A 22,851-nucleotide genomic window follows, 5' to 3' on the forward strand; every position below is an offset into this window, starting at 1 on the left:
GAGCCTATGAGAGGCTATTGGTGAAGCCTAATTACAGTAGAAGTCAACAGTGTTTTGGAGATGCCAGTACTATACGATGACCACCAAGAACAGCAACAGCAGTGGAGTACAGGCAGCTGGAGCCTAGAAGACAAGCTGTGTGCTACAAAGGGCAGGACTGAAGGAGTGACCCAAGCCCTTGGAGGAGCCCAGATCATGAGTTGGATCCCAGACATTGGACATTTGGAGTTTGAGTTTTGCTTTTGGTTGTGACTGTGCTCTGATATGTTTCCCTCTTGAAGAAAGAAAGTATTTTAGTGGAGCCCACAGTTAAGACTTTGAACTTTTAAAAGACTTTGAATTTTAAAGATATTGGATATTTTAAGGTGATTGAACTTTTAATATGTAAAGACTGTGGGACTTTTAAAGTAATTTAGATCTTGGGGATGAATAAGAAAGTAAGGGTTGAGGCTTAATAGTGATGGGTTGGTGTGTCAAGTTGACAAGGGGTCAATTGTACTGGCTAGTTTTGTGTGTCAACTTGACACAGGCTGGAGTTATCACAGAGAAAGGAGCTTCAGTTGGGGACGTACCTCCATGAGATCCAGCTGTGGGGCATTTTCTCAATTAGTGATCAAGTGGTGAGGGCCCCTTGTGGGTGGTTCCACCTTTGGGCTACTGTTCTTGGGTTCTATAAGAGAGCAGGCTGAGCAAGCCAGGGGAAGCAAGCCAGTAAGGAACATCCCTCCATGGTCTCTGCATCAGCTCCTGCTTCCTGACCTGCTTGACTTCCAGTCCTGACTTCCTTTAGTGATGAACTGCAATGTGGAAGTGTAAGCTCAATAAACCCTTTCCTCCCCAACTTGCTTCTTGGTCATGATGTTTGTGCAGGAATAGAAACCCTGACTAAGACAGAAGGGAACCAGGAAAAACCAAACCCCAGGTAGAACTGGTCATTTCAATCCCTTCTATAGAGATAAAGGTACTTCTTTGGGGAATTGCAAGCAACCTCATCAGTTCCTACACCCTTCCAACATTAACATCAGTTGTGGTTACTACAGTGTCTGTGCCAGGTAGACAGGACACTAGACACTGTGCAGGCTGGCACTCCAAAGTGAAAAAATGACAGCCAGAGACTGGCCAAGCAGAAGGCCTTATCACTGAACTTATCCGTACAGTGTTGGTTCTCTTTTGAGGGTAGATGGCTTGTCAGGGGCAGCTTCAGGGTCTAGGTGTGATTCTTCGGGAAGACACTCCAGAGGCCTCTCCTCCCAGATAGTCTTGAGCTGTATAAAGGATAACAGCTTCCAGAGCAGAAACAGCACCATATCCTTTACTCAGAATGGAGGCGAGGGAGGTGGGAAGAACTCAAGAGTAGATAGCTAACTTGTCCTTTCTCCCTTGGGAGTCAGGGGGCACTGTAAAGGTATAATCAACAGAACATCAGATTTCTGTTACAGAAAGCACTCGGTGTGTGTTATATACATTGCGGAGGCTAGAAGACAGCTTGTATTTGGTGCTGATCCTTCCACATGTGTTACAGAGATCAAACTTTGTTAGGTTTTGGGACAAGTGCCTTTACCTGCTAAGCTATCTCGACATCCTATCAAAATTTAAAACATTCCATTTTAAAGCATCTTCGTGAACTGGAGGCTTCTGGTGGGCCAATAGCAACTGCGTATTTACAGCACCCAAGGGCTGAGACATGGATTGATTGTGAGGGCATCTTGGGATTTGCAGTAAGACTGTCTCAAGGCACAAAACTCCTGGTAGTTCTAGAAGGTAGTCAGAAATTATTTAGGTTATGAGATTCTGTGTAAAAACTAAAACTCAAACAAATCAGGCAACTGTGTTAGTACTAGGAATACAAAGAAAATAATCAATTTGAGTTTGCTTTTGCTTTAGGGCATTTTATTTTAGATTTATGTATTTCAGGTGCCTGAGTAGTTTATTTGCTTGAGCATGTATGACTGTACACTATGTGAATGTAGGCTGCCCACAGAAGTAAGAGGGCATGGGAGAGAGTTAGAGAGAGTTGTGAACTGCCATGCTGGTGCCAGGACTCAAACCTGGGTCCTCTGCAAGAAGCAGCTTTTTGTTATAAAGAGTTCCAGCTGGGCAGTGGTGGCACACGCCTGTAATCCCAGCACTCTGGGAGGCAGAGGCAGAGGCAGGCAGATTTCTGAGTTTGAGGCCAGCCTGGTCTACAGAGTGAGTACCAGGACAGCCAGGGCTACATAGAGAAACCCTGTCTTGAAAAAAACAAATCCAAAAAAAAAAAAAGTTGTTTTTCTCTAAATTTATTTTATGTGTATGAGTACACTGTAGCTGTCTTCAGGCACACCACAAGAGGGCATCAGATCCCATTACAGGTGGTTGTGAGCCACCATGTGGTTGCTGGGATTTGAACTCAGGACCTCTGGAAGAGCAGTCAGTGCTCGTAATCACTGAGCCACTTCTCTAACTCCAGCCTTTTTCCCCTAGTGACTTAAAAAAAAAAAAAAACAATGAGTGTACAGGGCCCAGAGTGTAGTTCAGCAGCAAGTGTGACATGTGGGGTCCTGGACTCCGTGCTGTGTATATCAATGCTTTGAATCTGCAGTTTGTAACTACATTACAAGTTCCTAGTCACATGAGTGTTCTAGAGCATAGGCAGTGGGGAGGGCAGGTGGAGACTATGGGTGGGACTCTGCCTGGTAAAGGTTTCAGCCCAGGTCCATAGGCAGCCTCTTCCTCGCCACTGTCTGTGAAGGAACTCTGAGGGGGCGTTAGCTAAGCAAAGCAGTCACCTCTCCCCCTAGTGCTTGGTTCTCAAGTGTCTCCGCATCCTAGGCCTCACACTTCAGACTAAGCAAGGCCAAGTCAACTGTGTCCAACCTCTGACAAGTTACCCAGGCTCTTGCCACAGGACTAGAGATGATAGTCTAACAGGTCCTATCACAAGAGACCTCAAGGGCAATCACAGGATACTAGCCATCTTCAAAGATGCTATCAGCTGGATTCCCTTTCTAAGAAAAATGCACAGGATTAGACCAGCAGAGTGATGCCCTTTTGCTAAGAAGGCTACCTTTCCCCTACCACAAAAAAGATGAAAATTATCAAGTAGCTTCAGGAAAAGGGGCCACGGTCTATTCTAATCTTTTCATACTCATAATCTACAGAAAACAATGGTAGTGAAAGAAAACTAAATTAGAGGCTGGTATCCTTTGGAATGAGGAAGGCCCTTTAAGAAACCCAGAGGCCATAAAAAGTCCAACAGATGTTGTTGTTGTTAAAGAGGTATTCCCATGGGGGCTGGAGAGATGGCTCAGTGGTCAAGAGCACTGACTGCTCTTCCAGAGGTCCTGAGTTCAAATCCCAGCAACCACATGGTGGCTCATAACCATCTGTAATGGGATCTGATGCTCTCTTCTGGTATGTCTGAAGACAGCTACAATGTACTTAGCATGTATATAAAATAAACAAGGGGGCTGGAGAGCTGGCTCAGAGGTTAAGAGCACTGACTACTCTTCCAAAAGTCCTGAGTTCCAATCCCAGCCGTCACATGATGGTTCACAACCATCCATAATAAGATCTGACACCCTCTTCTGAAGTGTGTGAAGAAAGTTACAGTATACTCACATATAATAAATAAATAAATAAATAAATAAATAAATAAATAAATAAATAAATCTTTATGGGTATAGAGAAGGCTTATGTGACATATGGGGAGGGGGGAACTGGGAAAGGGGAAAGCATTTGGAATGTTAACAAAGAATTTAGAAAATAAAAATAAAATAAATAAAATCTAAAAAAAAAAAAAGAAAGAAAGAAAGAGAGAACTCCCTTCTTATCCCTGGCTGGCTGGGAACTCCAAGGGCAGAGCAAGTGGCCCTCCAATTCAGACTGCCTCCTCTGGTGGCCCAAGTGTTGGATTACAAGTGTGCATAACCACACCTGGTGAGACTTAAAAGCTTTGACTACGGAAAGCAAACAATATGTACCACACACACACAATAAACGATACCCTCCTCTCCACCATTGTTTGGGTATGTGAAGGCAGAGGCCAGAGAGGACACTGGGTGTCATTCCTCTCAAGGCAGGACTCTCGCTGAAACCAGAGCTCCCCAGTTTGGCCTGACTAGCTGAGTGTTGGAGCCCAGGCGCCTTGGCAGCATGGCAAGCAGTAGTGACTGGGCCATCTTCCTTGTCCTGGTGAACCTATTTTAGACCAAGGTGGCAGGGCTGGTGAAGCACGCCTCTAAGTGTCCTGCAGTATGTGGTGGAACAGAGCTTAAGTTTGGTGGTCACGATCTCACTGGTTTTGGAGAGAACACCTCTCACTTCCCTATAGGATGTGGGAGACTGCCACTGTACAGAGAAATAAAGGCAAACACAAAGAGGAAAGTTGAATTTTTTTTAAAAAAAGCACAAAACCCCTACATACTAAAATGATACACATCAAGTATTGATCCAATCTTACATCGACCTATTGACAATTTCCAGCACCATGTTTTTTTCTCACCTAGGTTATTAACCTATTGACAATTTCCAGCACCTAGGTTTTTTCTCACCACACCTGGAGGATCGTTATTCAAAGTATATGTTCCTTTAAAATTAAAAACAAAAACAAAAAACAAAAACTCTTAGGACAAACCCTCAAGAAACAAACAAGACCTTTTAACCATCAGGTTATTCATGACACCATCAAATTTCCTTTAGAAAAATAATAGGTTTTAATACTTTTCCAACTGATGGACTTTGAGATACTGTTATTCAATGTGACAAATGAACCAACCTTCTTGATGTTGGGAGATGCACTGGAATACCCTAGAGCCTCCACATGGAAATGTGAACATCCTTGGTTGCTAAAGCTGTGCACTTCTCAATTTAGACCCAATCACCATCAAATCTAAATTAGGTCCAACCACACACTTTAAATGATGAACAGAATTAGGGAAATGGTTAAAGTTCTCAAAAAACATAAGTTATAATTATAGATTATTTAATCAGGCTATAGGAAATTTAATACCACTTAAAAATTACATTTTAAACTACTTAGATGTTTCATTTTGCCGCTAAAATTATGAATGGCATTTTACATCTGAATAGGTACTGGAAGTTTGGTATTTCCCTGACTGAGAAGAGCACAGACCCTTCTTTCATCTACTGTTCACATCTCACAAACTCTCAGAGACAGTGTGGTTACATGGTAGCCCCCTTCTCAGGGAACCATCTTTTTTTTTTTTTTTTTTTTTTTTTTTTTTGAGACACAGTTTCACTACGTAACCCTGGCTGTCCTAGAACTAGCTATGTATTCCAGGCTGGTCTCAAATTCTGAGATCTGCTTCGGTCTGCCTCACAAGGCCCAGGACTAAAGGCCAGCACCACCATGCCTGGCAAAAACAGCTTTTAAGAGGCTCTGGATTAAATATAACCCTTGGCAGCTTTCTCTAGGGAAGGTCAGCCTGATTCACCATGCTCCAGTCCCTTAGCCTGGTGTGCAGATGGCGGTTAATTTACCTTTGTTGGGAAGGTGTGGGAGGAACACTGCCACCACAGTGCCTGGAATCAGAGTGAAGTGAAAGCACTCCAGTCTAGAGCCAGGCACTACCATTTGTTCCACCAATGCTGTCTAATGCCAGTTAGCTATCCCACGTGAACATTTTGAGAATAGGCACAGTTTTCCCAGGAACAGGCAGAGAGGGTTTTATTCACATTCTCTGCAGGCAGGAAGAAGAAGACTGCTTTTCATTCCGGACTGGAAGCAACTATACACCTTTTCTGTCTTGTCTAGCCCAGAAATATAGGTGGGGCCAGGGAGCTACAGCAATGGCCACACAGAGCGCCAGGATCAGCAAAGGCATCACATAGTAGCTAGCTGTCAAGCCTTGGTACCACAGACATGTTAGGATTACTATGCAGCAAGACTAGAGACTTCTCAACTGAGAATGAGAGCTCCAACTGCTTACTAAAGTATTGCCCAATGCTCCAGAGGTGCCTGCAGCCAGCGTGATGGCTGCAGGGCTGAGTGCATGTCTACAGGGAGCAGAGCCTGGTGGGAGGGGATGCGACACTAACAACTCCCAGCCTCACTGCTTCCTGATGGGTAGGACTACAAACCCAGAAGAGAAGTAAAACCCTATGCTCTTTTAGGTTCCACTTTAAAAAAAAAAAAGTTTAACTGTTTGTAACTGTTATTGATGGTTCTGGAAAAAAATAATCTGACATATATGTCATAAAAAATTCTGTGTCCAAAAGGTGTTTGGCGCTGTTTTTGATGGGTCTAGTGTCTGTTTACATTCGAGATCATTTTAAATACAGCCATTACACAGTTGATAAATGTTTTAAAATAAATGGTTATCTATTTCTTAACTGTCTTTCAAATTAGAAATTGTAATTATAAGAGTACCAGAGGCTGGCTCTGTGTGTTTTATTATTTTTGTTGGTCTCCATCACAGATGGAATTTTTCACTGGTAATTCCTCAGAACTAAATCCATTCATAGGGAATTCAGAGCAGTGAAAATAAATTTCACGCCTTAGAGTAGGAAATGTTAACAGTAAAAAGGAGCCAAGGGAAGCCTTGGAAGGAGGCAAGCCCAGCTCAGTTCTCCACTGGTGTTGGGTTTTGCACAGGCTGGCTCACTATAACCTGCACCACATAGTCCTTGGGGATCTTCAGCTCCTCCAGCTTCATCTTATCAGTGAGAGGCCTGCCAGAGAAGAACCACCGCTGGCTGCCTGGCTCCACACCCTCTGTGGCATGTAAGCGCCTCTTCATGTGAAACACTGTGTCTGTGCTGCGGACCACAAGCTTGAGGTCTTTGCCTGTGGAGAGCCGCAGACGGAGCTGAGATTCATGTCCAGAATTGGGAGGTGGCTCAGGAATATCCAGAGTCTCGATGTCACTCTTTTCCTCTATCATGTTGATTGGCGGTGCCAGGCAATAGACTGGCAGCTGGTACCGGTTCCCCAGCTCATCGTAGCACTCTGTCAGTGCACCTGCAGAGAGAGGGGACAGCGATAGTTTCAGTGAGTGTGCTTCTTTCTGCGAAGTGCTGTCAGCCTCCGCACTCTCATGCACTCTCATCGTAAACTGGCAGTACACTGCTAGGGAATCAGAGCGGAAAGCTCGAGGAGGGCTCTGGCAGAGGCGGGGCCATCCCTGAGTTCAAGTGTGAATGATCCACACTCCCTCCCTTGTGCTTCCAAAAAGGAACCACGTGAGGGACTATGCATCAGGTGCAGCTACACGTGTCCACATTAAAAGAATCATAAAAGAGTACTATGAATACCACCTACCCCCATGCCTACAAATTTGATCCAGTAGATGAAGCAAACCAATTCTCTGAAAAACATTATCTGATGAAGCTTACAAATGTAGAGATAATCCAAATAGGCCTTATCTACAGAAACTGATAGGTTTTTAAAACAGAAAGCACCAACTCCAGATGGGTTCAACTCAATGCTGCTGAACATTAAAGTAGGAAATTGTAACAACCTTCTATTTTCACAAGACAGAATAGAAACTTCCTAATGCATTCTATGAAGCAAGTATTAACTTAATGCTAATGGAACAAAACAATACAAAACAAAAAACCTCTACAGACAAATATCTCAAGAAAAAACTGAAATATCCTCAAAAAATATGATGTAAATCAAATATAACACTAAAAAAATTATATACCACTCTTAAGACAAAATTTATTCTAAGTATCCATGTCTGGCTCAACCCAACTATTAGCTGATTCATAGCATTAGGTTAAGCAAAAAATATAATCATATAAGATGAGAAAAAAAATCATTTGGCAAAATGTAATACTTCTTCCTGATAAAAACTCTCAGCAATAGTACTTCTTAGCTTCATAAAGAACAGTTTTAGGGGGCTGGAGAGATGGCTCAGCAGTTAAAGACTACTGACTGCTCTTCCAGAGGTTCTGAGTTCAATTCCCAGCAACCACATGGTGGTTCATGACCATCTGTAATGGGATCTGATGCCCTCTTCTGGTGTTTGAAGTGACAGTTTACCTACCTACATAAAATAGATCTTTACAAAAAGTTAAAAGGGTCCTGTAACACTAAACTTAAAGGCAATAAATTTTGAATTTCCCATTAAGATTAGGAACCAGGCTAGTGCAAGAAAGATTAGGAAGGAAAGAACAGAAGAAGTGTCTTTACTGGTAGCTGTCTAGGCCAGTGGCTCTCAACCTTCCTCATGCTGCAACCTTTAATCCAGTTTCTCATGTTGTGGTGACCCCCTAAACAATAAAAGAATTTTTGTTACTTCTTCAGATTTTGCTACTGTTATGAACTGTAACGTATCTAATATAAGGATATTTGATATGTGTCCTTTGTGAAAGGGTTGTTTGATCCTCAAAGGGGTCTTGACCCACAGGTCTATGAAGAAAATCTGAAGAATCAACAAAATGATCTCAGATCCACTGAGCATTCACATTAAGGTTAATCTATAAAACTGGCTGCTCCACCTGCAGCAGCAATGGTATCTGAAACCACAAGACCATGTACATTTGCATATCCAAAGAGGGACGTGAAGATACCTTAACAAATGTTTAAGACCTGCAAGAAAATGACAAACTGCTAAGCCGAAGAACTAAACTGACAGATGCTCTGGGCACTGAGAAGCTAATGGCGAGATGTCAGTCAATCTTCCTTAATCTACACTTTTAATGCACTCTAATTAAAATCCAAGGTTTTTTTTTTTTTTTTAAAGATTTTAGACAATCTTCTCTACACTGTATATAAGGTGAAAAACAACATAGAACTGGTTTGTGGGAAACCTGCAGTAACCAAGATGGTGAGGAACTGGGCCTGGTAGCTCATACTGCAACTCCAGCACTTGGAAGGGTGAAGTGGGAAGAGAGTCATAATTTGAGGCAAGTCTATATACAGAGATAATCTAGGCTATCTCAAAAATAATAAGAAGAAACCCCTAAAAAACCAACGTTAAAACACAAACATGATCAATAAAACAGACCAAAGTCCAGAAGTACAGCTCACATAAACATAATGAAATGATTGTATAAAAGAAGCAAAGGGCACAGAAAAGACAGGGTGCCAACAAAAGGTGTTGGGTTAATGAGCCACAAAAAGAAAAAAAAAATCTCAATACAGAAGTTACCCTTGTCACAAAAATTAATTTAAAATACAACACAGGTAGACAAATGGCTTAGCAACTAGAGACACTTGCCACCAAGCCTGACAGCCTAAGTTCAATCCCTAGAACCTGCATGGTGGAAGAGAGACTGGACTCCTGCAAGTTGTCCTGTGCTCCCCACCTGTGTGCCATGGCACACATGTGCCCACCCTAATACAGCCACTGGAAAAATATCACAGATGTAAATGTAAAATACAAAGGTATAAACTACTAAGAGCAAAAGAAAAAAAAATCTAAACGTTGCCTTGGCAATGACCTGCACAATATGTCACCAAATGTCCAATCATTCCATAAGCTGATTTTCATCAGAATTAGAAAATCTGGCTCCTCTATAGACAGCCAACAGAGTAAAAAGACGCTCACAAACACCAAGAAAAATTTCAAGACGTATTAGAAGACTGTTACACAAACATACATAGAACCAGGAGGTGGTGGTATACATCTTTAATCCTAGCACTCCAAGGGCAACAAAGGCAGGTGAATTTCTGTGAGTTCAAGGCCATTCTGGTCTACAGAGTTCCAGGACAGCCAGGGATACACAGAGACACAGTCTTGAAAAACCAAAAGAGCTCTCAAAGTCAGTAATAAGAAAACAAGACTTTTAGGAAGTGGGTTGAAGACCAGCCAAAGTGAAGAACACTGTAACCCCCATACCTAGAATTAAGCTTCAGGCCAGGGTAGGCAAATAGTGAAACCTTGTCTCAAAACAACAAATACAAACAGAAAAGCCTTGAAAACCAAGAATTCAAATACCTTGATAAAACTCTTCACAAAGATGATGAGGTGGAAGATAGATGGATGGAATGAGGCTGAACACTACACCACAATTATCCTAACCGTCCAACAGTGGCCAAAGCCCAGAGTTCTGACAGTACCAGGGCTGGGGAGATAGTGCACTAAGGAGTTCCCTTCAGAGCCACTTGGGAGGATAGTTGGCTCCCATTCTGCGCTACCTTTCCTTTCTCAACAGAACCCTTCTTTATTATTACCATTAACAACAACAACATCACATTCCTTCCTTTCCAACTTTTCTCAGAAAACATTTGAGACAGGGTCTCACTCTGTAGTCTGGTTGATCTCAAACTCACTATACATAGCCAAGGCTGGGCTCAAAATTATGAGCTCCTCTTGCCTCTGCCACTCAAGTGCTGGAATCATAGGTATACACCACCACATTCAGCCTTCAGTCATACGATTTCTTACTAGATGATCTGAAGTTCCAAAGGAAGTGAAAACTTGAGTCCACTCAAAATTTGTACATGGAAGCAAGGAACTGTCCTTTAGTGTATGAGTGGATAAATTGTAGAATACACAACGGATTTTATTCTGTACTACAAAGAAAATGAAGTTATGCAGGAAACAGTACTTCATACTCCTGAAAGGAGCCAGCCTGAAAAGGTACACTGCTAATGAATCAAAGTATCTAGCACTCTGGAAAAGGCAAAAAATAGTAAGATACTTAAAAAAAATCAGTGGTTGCCAGGTGACAGGTTGGGAGGGAGGAATGGACATGTGGGACACAGAGGGTGAAAGGTAGTAGAACCGCTCTGTATGGTACTACTACTGGAAAACAGATGTTATTATAAATTTGGGCAAACCCAGAGTGTACAGCACTGCTGGTGACCCTGATGGAATTTAGGTGCTTTGGATGCTAATGATGTGACAACACTGGTTCACTCATTTCAACAAATATACCCTTCTATGATGGACGCTCATAATGAGGGAGGCTGTGAATTCAGGGGAAACATGAGGCTACATGGAAAATCCCTAACAGTCTGTACATACATATAAAAATAATACACGGGGCTGGAGAAATGGCTCTGAGATTAAGAGCACTGTAGAGGACCCAAGTTCAGTTCTCAGCATTTGCATCTGCAGTACCAGGAGAGCTGTTGTGTCTGACTTCCTTGGACACTACGTGTATACATGGTATACAGACATACATGCAGGCACAACATCCATACAAACAAAATAAATTCAGACTCAGATCTGAAAGACCTACACTAATTGAAGAAGCAGAAAGGGACAAGTTTAGAAAGTGTAACCCCCAAATTGAAGGACCCCCAAAACACACACTTTTACAGCAGCAGCATACATGTCACTTTCTCTGTGAGTAAAGCTATTTGGAAAGATTAAATAACAGGGTTCTGATAAACACTTGTATATCATTTTTTTCTGTTGCTGAATAGTACTCCTAAAGTCCCAAAGAATAGAAATTTCAGCACACTTCAATAAATTATGGTGAAATTTAGGCATTAAAAAGTCTATTTCTAGAGGGCTGGAGAGATGGCTCAGCGGTTAAGAGCACTGACTGCTCTTCCAGAGGTCCTGAGTTCAATTCCCAGCAACCACATGGTGGCTCACAACCATCTGTAATGAGATCCAATGCCCTCTTCTGGTGTGTCTGAAGACAGCTACAGTGTACTATATAAATAAATCTTTAAAAGAAAAGTCTATTTCTAAATGAAAAAAAAAAAAAAAGCTTAGTGCATATCTCAGGAAAAAAATAATAAAAAGCTATTTAGTTAAACACTTTGGAAGATAGAAATATTTATCCAAAATCCACACTTTGCTATCACTGGGTATCAGTTGAAAGTAGTTACCCAACTGTAGACAGTATATCCAAGTTTCTTGCCTCTTAGCAGGGTTAAAATAGAATTATATCATTCCCTCTTTTCCAACCCTTCCATATCCCTTAAATAATGACCTCTTTTAATTATTGTTATATATATAACAATATATATATATAAAACAATATATATATATATAAAACAATATATATATATAACAATATATATATATATATATGCGCATTACGGGCAGTGATGGCGCACATCTGTTATCCCAGCACTCTGGGAGGCAGAGGCAGGCGGATTTCTGAGTTCGAGGACAGCCTGGTCTACAGAGTGAGCTCCAGGACAGCCAGAGTTATACAGAGAAACCCTGTCTCGAAAAAAAACAAATCCAAAAAACCAAAATAAATAAATAAATAAACAAATATATATATTACACACACACACACACACACACACACACACACACGCACACATACATCAAACCTACTGAGTTCCTTTAGTTTTGTTTATGTATGACTTTAGGGCTGATCATTCTATAACCAACTGGTAACCCTCTAACCTCTGTGAGAGCTGGCCTGTCCCTCACTGGCTGCTGCACTGGGTGAGCTACTAGCTGGGGTAGTATGGAGAGCTCGCCTTGGTGGTGTGGGCTTTGGCCCATCCTAATACATCCACCCCATCTATGAACTGCTGGAGCAAGTGAAGGGGCTGATCTTGCAGATTAAATTGTGCTGCAAGACCTCCATGACACAAAGCAACAATAGGGTATCTGAGGGGAGTCCCAGTGAGGATCCAATATTGACAAAAATTCAATATAATGAATATCTGCAAGTAATGATATGTGGACAAAAGGGTATACCGTGTGATACCCTGTGACACATTACAGCTTCCAAGTGAGATTTTTTTGTTTCTTTGGTTTTTTGTTGTTGTTGTCATCACTGTTATTGTTATGGGGGATTGCAAGGGCAGAGGGAAGATAGGAAGGGACAGGGAGATGAGTGGGATTAGGATACGTAATATGAAATTCACAAAGAACCAATAAAAGTTAAAAAAATAAAAAAAGATAATCAGTTAGGGTGCACCTCCCCGGGGAAGACTAGTTCTCTGTCAGCAATCATCAGACACATACATGGGAAGGGGCACTCTGAGACACCCCCCCTTCAATATGACCACTCGTGCTATTGGTGCTCAGGTCTTAGGTAGCCAAATTCAATCTATACACTTAAACACAACAGCAAACACTTCAGAATGCTTACCAGTCCTAGCCCTAAGTATGTTACATATGCAACTATATACCTAAACACACACACTTATATATAAAAACATTTAATCCTCAAAACTATAGCACAAAGTCTATGTAAGTCTACTGTACATATTTTACAGATGGGAAAATTGATAATGAATTAAGTTTTATTTACATAGCTAGTAAATAATAATGAAATAACCATTAATCAGATTCCTGAATAAATATGGAACATAAAGAACACACAGCTTATTATGTTAATAAGATGGTTAAATGGAAGAAATAGATGGACTTAGAGAAAAATGTAAGGCATGACAAAAAAGACGTTAGCATGCTGTATAGCCTAATAACATGACAGGATGTACCAGCGAGGCAAAGACAATCCCCAGCAGTGAACGATGCAGCCCCACAGCACTCCAAAGGAGGTGTGCTCACTCAGAGAAGCGCACACGCTGAAGGCTGCAAACACAGTGGTGGGACAGACTTATTACTGTCACTGTCTGGTCCACAATAGCTGGAAGGTGAACGCAGGTGGATCTCTGAATTTGAGGCAACCCTGGTCTATAAAACAAGCTCCTGGGTTATGTACAACAGCCAGGGCTGTTATATACTCTGTCTTGAAAAACAACTACAACAACAAAAAGAAAAACAAAAAAAGAAAAACAAGAGCAATGGAAGATGGAAAGGTTCGCTTAAAGAAACTCAGTGAGGACTGGGGAGACGGTTGTTGATGACGTTCCTGCTTCATGAGTAAGCACAAGTACCTGCAGCTATGTTAAAAGGCTGCCCTGACTATGCAAATAGTGCGGTGGTCCCTCAAAAACCTACAAAAAGGCCTACTGTATGGCCCAGTTAGAGCATTCACTCTTGGTGTATGCCCAATGGACCCTGTTGTCTACTACAGAGATTCACGTGCTCCTTCATGCTCAGCACTGCTTTATTCTCAAGAGCTGAGACATGGAACCAGCTTAGATGTTTATCAGTTAATGCATGGATAATGAAACCATGGTACCTATAACTTCAAAGAGGGGCTAGAGATGGCTCAGTGGTTAAGAGCACTAACTGCTTTTCCGAAGGTCCTGAGTTCAAATCCCAGCAACCACATGATGGCTCACAACCATCCATAATGAGATCTGATGGCCTCTTCTTGAGTGTCTGAAAACAGTTACAGTGTACTTACATATAATAAATAAATTAATTAAAAAAAAAAAACAAAGCCAGGCGGTGGTAGCACATGCCTTTAATCCCAGCACTTGGGAGGCAGAGGCAGGCCAATTTCTGAGTTTGAGGCCAGCCTGGTCTACAGAATGAGTTCCAGGACAGCCAGGGCTACATAGAGAAACCCTGTCTCCAAAAAACCAAAAAACACCCCAAAACCCCCAAAAAACAAAACAAAACTTCCAAGAATGATAAAATCATGAAATATGTAGGTAAATGTATAAAACTGGAATATATTAGATCCACACCCAGAAAGACAAAGGTCACATGTTCTTACTCCTATGTGGACCCCCATGTCAAATCTTTAGTTGTGTGTTTGACTTAGAGCATGTAGAATGCAGGAAAGTAGAAGGGACCACTGGTGGGCATCCAACACACAGACCTTGGGTTTCCGCCTACACACACACACATACACACACACATCCTTTGCACAGAAGGGACCACTGGTAGGCATCCAACACACAGACCTTGGGTTTCCACCTACACACACACACACACACACACACACACACACACACACACACATCCTTTGCACAGAAGGCCAGAGTGTTTATGCACAAGAGGAAGGTACTTTTTCCAAAAGCTGACCACTGTGGGGATTTACCCTCTTGGCAAACTCACACTCAGTCTTGGCTACATTAGGAACTTGCAGCAGGTTTCTATCACTACCCTCTGGCACTGACGCTCAGCTTGTCTAGCAAGCCCTTACTACTTCCCAAGTTCTAGCCAGGCTTGTTTACATTATTATCCAATATCTCCTGCAGACTTTTATCCCCCTCTTACAAACCCACTGTAGGACCTGTCAGGGACAACCAGCCATCAGGATAAGTACCTGCCAGGGAGAGCATCATCCCACCAAGCTAGGCCGCCTGGAAGGCTCTCCTGTTGGGCAGAAGGCTGCCAAGTCATCAGTTTGTTGTGATCTCTTACCCAATTTCCTGAAAGCATTTTATTTATTTATATCTTATCTAGATGATTAGCTTAGATATCCTATTTCCCTTGGTTAACTGTTTTCTCTTTTCTCTGGCTACTTTCAATTAGGCTTCAACATATTTCACTAGAGCCAGGCATAGTGGTTTGTTTATCCCTGTAACACTATACTAGCCCTTGGGAAGTAGAGCAGGAAGACAAGGAAAGGCCAGCCTCAGTTATATGTTATGTCTAAGGCCTGGCTGGATTACATAAGATTGTCTCAAAAGGACCAAAACAAACAAAACAAACAAACAAGCAAACAAACAAACCTGCCTATAGACATTTGTAAAGATAAAAAAATTAAACTTGTAGAATAATAAAAAAAACAAATTTGTAAAGATAAAAGTTAATTGCCAAATACTAAAAGTAGTTTTATTCCATGCCATTAGGTCTATCACTTACTGTTGCAAGCAGTCCTTGAGGTTAAAAACCTACTGTGTAAAGGCCTTCCTGAGCATGCCTTCATGTTCTTTGTAGGAACGTGACTCAGGGCTAAGACTTTCACCACTAGAGGCAGACTCACATAGTTATATTCAAAAGTTAAAAACCAGTATCTTAAGCTGGGTGGTGGTGGCGCACACCTGTAATCCCAGCACTCTGGGAGGCAGAGGCAGGCGGATTTCTGAGTTTGAGGCCAGCCTGGTCTACAGAGTGAGTTCCAGGACAGAGAAACCCTGTCTTGAAAAAACAACCAAAAACAAACAAACAAACAAACAAAAAACCAGAAAAACAAATCAGTATCTTCCAGTCAGCAGGATGGCTAGGCTGGTAAAAAAGCACAGGCTAGCCTGACAACCTGAACAACCTCACTACTGAAAGGTGTCATCTGTGTCATCTGACTTCTTCATGCAATTCTCATTCTCTCCTCCCTCCCTCCCTCCTTCCCTCTCCCCCTCTCTCTCATACACACACCATCACCCAGATAATAAATAGTAAAGACAAAGAATCTTGATCATGATTATGATTGATTATGATTTCATAGTATATACATAACAAAGAGAATCTTTACATTCCTGTTCAACATTAATGTTTAAAAATGTAAATATTGCTGGGCGGTGGTGGCGCACGCCTGTAATCCCAGCACTCTGGGAGGCAGAGGCAGGCGGATTACTGAGTTTGAGGCCAGCCTGGTCTACAGAGTGAGTTCCAGGACAGCCACGGCTATACTGAGAAACTCTGTCTTGAAAAAATCAAATGCAAAAAAAAAAAAAAAAAGTAAATATTTATATCACACCAGTATTATGAAAAACTGTCTTCCCTGAAGTAAACAAGGGGGAAACATCTTAGAAATCTAAAATCAAGGGTTTTATCCATATCCTCACTATTAACTTCTCTGTTCTAATGGACTCAGGAGGTTGAAATTTTACTTCTTCTAAATTTATTTATTTTTAATGTGCATTAGTGTTTTGCCTTCATGCATGGGTGTGAGGGTATTACAGACAGTTGTAAGCTGCCAAGTGTGTGCTAGGAATTGAACCTAGGTCCTTTGGAAGAGTAGCTAGTGCTCTCAATCACTGAGCCATTTTTCTTTCTTTCTTTCTTTCTTTTTTTTTTTTAAAGATTTGTTTTTTTTTTTAAAGATTTATTTATTTATTACATGTTATTTATTACATGTAAGTACACTGTAGCTGTTTTCAGACACATCAGAAGAAGGCATCAGATCCCATTACAGATGGTTGTGAGCCACCATGTGGCTGCTGGGATTTGAACTCTGGACCTTCAGAAGAGCAGTCAGTGCTCTTAACCGCTGAGCCATCTCTCTAGTCCCCTGAAATTCTACTTTTCAATTACCATGGCTTCCTAGTCAAAGGAAGGCCTCAACAGTTAAGTGGAGTGGACACATTTAAAAGGATAACTACACCAACACCAGAGAATTCAAGTAAGAAGATGAAACAGGGAGGTTCAGGTCACAGAGGACCCTGAAGGGTACCAAGGACTAAAGTAGTGAAATTTAGAGAGACAGGGTCTCTGTTCATACCCAAGTTTGTATGCAGAGCCTAATTTGGGGCATGCTGATTATCTTCACAAGGATTATAGTACTTAACTTAAAAAAAAAAAACAAACAAGTTGCTATAAGGATTAAATAACTAAACAGAGTGAAATTGCCTAATACACATAAAAGTCCATGGAAAATGCTCAATAATGCTTCTTCTCTCCCCTGGGTTTTAAATTTCAAAATTATACATTTGAGGGGGTATTTCTCAAACAGCAATGTACTATATGAATCAGTTTTATAAAGTTTCAGCCTTTCGCCTCATCCTGCATAGGCTTTTGTACAAATGAATCTTAATGTCAAGAGGCCATTGACTACCCTTTAAGCAGTCTTTGGGGAGCAGTCTTCAGGACTGTAGGGCTGCTAAAAACCTACAGATTCTCTCCCTGGAAAGACCATGCTGGGATGGAGCCAGCCGGGCTGCAGTTAGGCCCAACAGCTTTGTCATCCACTAACCCAGGCAGCAGGACTGTGGCAACTAGAGGAACCAGGCTTAGCATCTCTCAAAGTGTCTTACCTAAATACCTATCACTGAAGTCACCTAATGGCCAAACTAGTATTAAACATTGTGTAACGCTTTGCTGAATTTCTACGGGGGACACTTACTCTCTAGTTCCAGGGTTTCGTTTCCTTAAGGGAGCAGAGGAACAGGTCAGAAGCACTTGCATCTGATGTCTACTGAGAGCCCAGATGGCCTTATAGAAGTGGAAGTTGATACAGCTGTTCCCTTGGGATGTGAGAAACCTTGCTTCCTCCCCACCCTCACCCCACCCCCGGAGAATACGGAAAGGAGGTTTTCTTCAGAGACAAGCCTCCTGGCTCAGGAACAGCCTCCCACCACAGCTATTTTCAGATGTTATCACTCTAATTAAAAAAAAAAGCATGATGGCAACAGAGGGGCAGACACATTCACAGTTGAACATTCAGTCACCTTGGTCTCTTAGAGGAGAAAGAAGAAAATGATACGTCATTTATGATTAATCAGTCATTAGGCTCCTTATTAAGGATGGTTTCATTTCTAAACACACAACAGTCAAGGAAAAATAATCTATGTAAAAGCAACTATCTGTATTTATAGTTATTCCTCCATTCCTTAGAACTTTTAAAGCAACCTGGATTTTTTTTTTAATTTTTATTTTATTTTATTTTTTTTTTTTTTTTGGTTTTTTGGATTTGGTTTTTTTGAGACAGGGTTTCTCTGTGTAGTCCTGGCTGTCCTGGGACTCACTCTGTAGACCAGGATGGCCTCGAACTCAGAAATCTGCCTGCCTCTGCTTCCCAGAGTGCTGGGATTACAGGTGTGCACCACCACCGCCTGGTGCAACCTGGATTTTTGAAGATAAATTCTTGTGATGTAGCCCAGGCTGGCCTTCAACAAGTGACCCTCTAGCTTCAGACTCTCAAGTGCCAGGATTACAAGCATGCACCATATCTGACCCTTGCTCATTTCTTGAAATTTTTGGAGGGAGGTTTCTTTTCTCTATTTTTTTTTTTTTTTTTTTTTTTTTTTGTTGTTGTTGTTGTTTTTCTGAGACAGGGTTTCTCTGTAAAGCCTTGGCTGCCCTTGAACTTAGAAATCCACCTGCCTCTACTTCCCAATTGCTGGGACTACAGGCATGCACCACCACTGCCCAGCTCTTTTCTCTATTTTTAATTTTAAAAAAATGCTGAGTGTGTGTATAGTCAGAGGACAACTTTGTGAAGTCAGTTCTTGTCTTCCACATTGTTTTAAGGCAGAGTCTCTTGTTTCTATTGTTTCAAAGAATACTTCTGGCTAGATGTGTGCCTGCATCTATCTTTAACATGGGTTCCAGGGATCAAACTCAGGTTACCAGGCTTGTTTTGCCAAATGCTTTTTACTTTGGAGCCTTTGGATTGAGGGGAGAAAAAAAAAAAGCCAGGTGGTGGGGGTATGTGTCTTTAATCCTAGCTCTGTGGGGAGGGGAGGAGAAGGCAGGTGGATCTCTGTGAGTTCCAAAACAGCTACAGAGAGAGCCCCCACGCCCCCTCAAACTTTTCTGGGGAGAAGGGGAGGAGTGGTGACTGGGAGGGGGAGGTAATAGGGAGAGACTGGGAAGAAAGGAGGAAGGAGAAGCTTAGTCAACAGAAATCAATTAAATCAATCAAGATGTTATCTATTCTTATTTTTATGTGTATGGATATGTTGCCTGTGTGTATGCCTATGTGCCGCTCGTTTGCAGTGTCCACAGATGCTAGAAGAGGGTGTTGAATCCCCTGACCTGAAATTATAGATGTTGACAGCTGCCATGCAGGTACTGAGAATTGAACCAGAGTTCTCTGGAAGAGCAGCCAGTGCTCTTAACCACTGAACTCCATGGACTGCTTTTCTATATGAGACAGGATTTCTCTATTTTGTAGCCTTGGCTGGCCTGGATCTCATTCTATAGATCAAGCTTACCTTGAACTCAAAGATTCACCTGCCTCTACTAGAGGGTGGTGGGATCAAAGGTGTGCACCACCAAGGTCAGCATCCTAGACTGTTTCTTAATGACCTTCAGAGACACCTTAGAAAAACAGAAAGGCCTATCTATACAAATGTATTTCCTGTCCGTTTGTATATTAAGAAAATGTATTGCTTCTCTTAAGTATTAATAAAAGCTTATCATTTTAAAGTATTTTGGAAATATGAAAGGTACTAAAAGTATCAGACATAGAAGAAACATTGAGGAAGACTTGTATAATCACTTTATAAATTCAGATTTGAAACTGTATACTGGATGTGAATCAAAGGTAATTTTGTTACTTTTTAGATTTGAGTCAAATCTTAGTTCCATGATTTATAACCTAGGTAAGATATGATCTTCCTTGTTTGTTTTTCCTGAATAAAATGGGGATTGCTACTAATTTTTTTCCAGGTAAGAGAGCTGACACACATACATACACCCATTACAACTAACTTTTTAAAAAAAGCATATTTTTAGAATTTTTACATGATAGCAAAATACCAAACCATGAGGAAAAAAAGGAACAAATTCTTTAAGAAACCTAAGGCAATTTAAAAAAAAATGAGGTAAAAGCTCTGGGGAAAAGCTTCTTTATAGACAGGAGGCTATGGGAAGGTGGGTACAGCCAGGGCAGAACCTGTAAGTCAAGGGTGGTGCAGAAAATTTACCTGTTAGTGCCAGTGTGGAAAAAAAAATGAACTCACCAGCTCCAGCTGGTGCTATTGATAGGTCAAGCACTATGGTAAATGACTCATAAGAGTGTCACCCAACCTGACCCAGGTGACAAGAGAAATGAAGGTCACTGAAATGATCTGTTTAAGGCCACATAGCTTTAATCACTACAGTAGAAGCACAAGTGATGTCAAAACCTACCACTGTGCAGGTCTAAGTAAAGACATCCAATTAAGTAGCTGAATTGTAACTGATGGCAAATTAGGGATATATGACAGAGTTTAATTGACAGGCCCACCCAAGAGATATCACTGATAAACTTTAGAGAAAAATAGAGAAACATTCAAGGATATTAATGACAAAACCTTAGAGCCAACAAGTACGTGATAATTCATTTGAGAGAGACATCACCATGGTTCTTCCATGCTTATACAGAATATATTTCTCTCATACAATCTCTCCTGCTCCCTCCCTTTCTTTCTTTTGGTTTTCAATACAAGGCTTCTCTGTGTAGCCCTGACTGTTCTGGAACTTGCTCTGTAGACCAGGCTGGCCTCACACTCAGATCTGTTCATGTCTGCCTCCCTTATTCTAGGATTAAAGACATGACATGCTGTTGATGGGGATGCCAGCAAAAATTATTATTGTTGTTGCTTTGGGTTTTTGAGACAGGGTTTGTTTATGTAGGCCTTGCTCTACTAGACTAGCTAAGTAGACCAACCAAGCTGGCTCTGAACTCAAGAGATCCACCTATCTCGCTGCTTCCTGAGTGCTGAGATTAAAGGCATGCATCAGAATACCTGGCATAACAACATCATTTTTCCAGACAGTACATGTAGCAGAAATCAGACTTAAATATTGAATGGAGATTTGAGTCTATACTTAATAAGATATATACATAGTATGTGTCTATACACAAAAGAGATACTTTGCTTTTATGAACTTAAAAGCATTTAAAAATACATTTGTTACATTTATTTAATGCAATTATTGTGTGTATGTATGCATGCTATAGTACACATATGGTATGGACATCAAAGGGCAACTTGAGGGAGTTGGTTCTCTTTCCTTCTACTGTGCTGGTTCCTGGGATTAAATTCACACATCATCAGACTTAATGGTAAACACTGCTGAGTCATCTTATTGATCCCTGTACCCATGAGCTTTTAAATTAAGCCATAATTTAGAAACCATAATTAGCTACAGGTAACTATATTATGTATAAAACAAGGAATTCAAAGTTCCAGGATTCTAGATTAAAACAGCCACAAAAGATTCCATTTGGGAAATAAGGGATGTAAGCATCAGAAAGAAATGAGTAATATAACTTCATGAAAGAAGAACCTTTATTCTCTGTCACATTAATGGGATAGCTGAAGGGGCAGATGGAAAACCATGTCACCATCTCCTCATCTAAGAAAAAGATTTAAACACTAGTCTGAAAACTGAAACTAAATGGACATCCTGAAATGGCGCTCAAATAATTCAAATACAATTCAAATTCAATAAATGTTGGGGATATAAGCCTATGCTAAAGAGATCTCATAATAAGTAACAGACAGTCATAAAACAAGGAATGCTTCTAAGAAGCACAACTAATTAGAGTATAATGGGGATTTGGAAATTTGGCAAGGCTTACAAGTAAAACATCCTGTATTGGATAAAGAGTCAAAGAATATTCTGCAGATGGTTAAATTACTAAAGCACTGCCCCTCTACAAATAAAATAAAAAAAGACCTTTGGGAAAACAATGGTGGCATAATAATGAACAAAGGACAACAGTACCTGTAGGTGCTTGTCCCTTACATAAGTCTGAAGAAACAACCTAGAAAGCTATTAACATGAAAAGCTAAAGTGAAAAACACAAATACATAAATCAAAAGAACAAAGGGTACACATATAAAACTAATACCTAAACCTCAGCATAACAGCAAACATTTAACGTTTTGAATCAAGGGGACCATAAAGAGTATGTGCACAAGTCTAGCATCCATGTGTCCCTGGACACATAGACATTATGATGATTCTTAGTCACACTTCTCGTATGGCTCAGGCTAGAGTCAAGGAAAACATTCCTTAAAAACTCTGAAGTTGGGGCTGAAAAGATGGCTCACAGAGTTTTTGCTGTTCTTCCAGGACATAGGTCTGTTTCCCAGCATCCACATGGCAAAATACTCATACATAGAAAAGAAAAGCACATTTAAAAGAAAAGATTTTATTTTTATATATGTTTGGCTAACATTATAAATAATTGTGTGTGTTTGTGTGTGTGTGTGTGTGTGCCTGCAGAAGCCAGAGAGGGAATCAGATTTCCCTGGACCAGAGGCAGGCAGATTTCTGAGTTCAAGGCCAGCCTGGTCTACAGAGTGAGTTCCAGGACAGCCAGGACTATACAGAGAAACCCTGTCTGGAGAAACAAACAAACAAACAAACAAACAAACAAACAAACAAACTTCCCTGGACCTGGAGTTAGAGGCTTGTGAGCCACCAGGGGAACTGAACCCAGATCCTTTCTACTAGAGCAGCAATTACTGAACCATCTCTTCTGTATGCCCCCCCACCCTAAATATTAATTTTA

General features: G+C 41.1%; 1 protein-coding gene across 1 annotated transcript in view; it reads right to left on the reverse strand.

Annotated features, from left to right (window-relative positions):
- Window positions 1-4,354: 4,354 nt before the first annotated feature.
- Ubtd2 (ubiquitin domain containing 2) overlaps window positions 4,355-22,851 on the reverse strand; it is a 65,839-nt gene continuing 47,342 nt past the window's right edge. The window contains exon 3 of the mRNA XM_052196690.1: window positions 4,355-6,961. Within this exon, the coding sequence (XP_052052650.1) occupies window positions 6,564-6,961 (398 nt within the window). The 3' untranslated portion in view covers window positions 4,355-6,563. The remainder of the gene's footprint in view (window positions 6,962-22,851) is intronic.

This window comes from Apodemus sylvaticus, chromosome 10 (genome assembly GCF_947179515.1).
Source record: "Apodemus sylvaticus chromosome 10, mApoSyl1.1, whole genome shotgun sequence".
Taxonomy (NCBI): Eukaryota; Metazoa; Chordata; class Mammalia; order Rodentia; family Muridae; genus Apodemus; species Apodemus sylvaticus.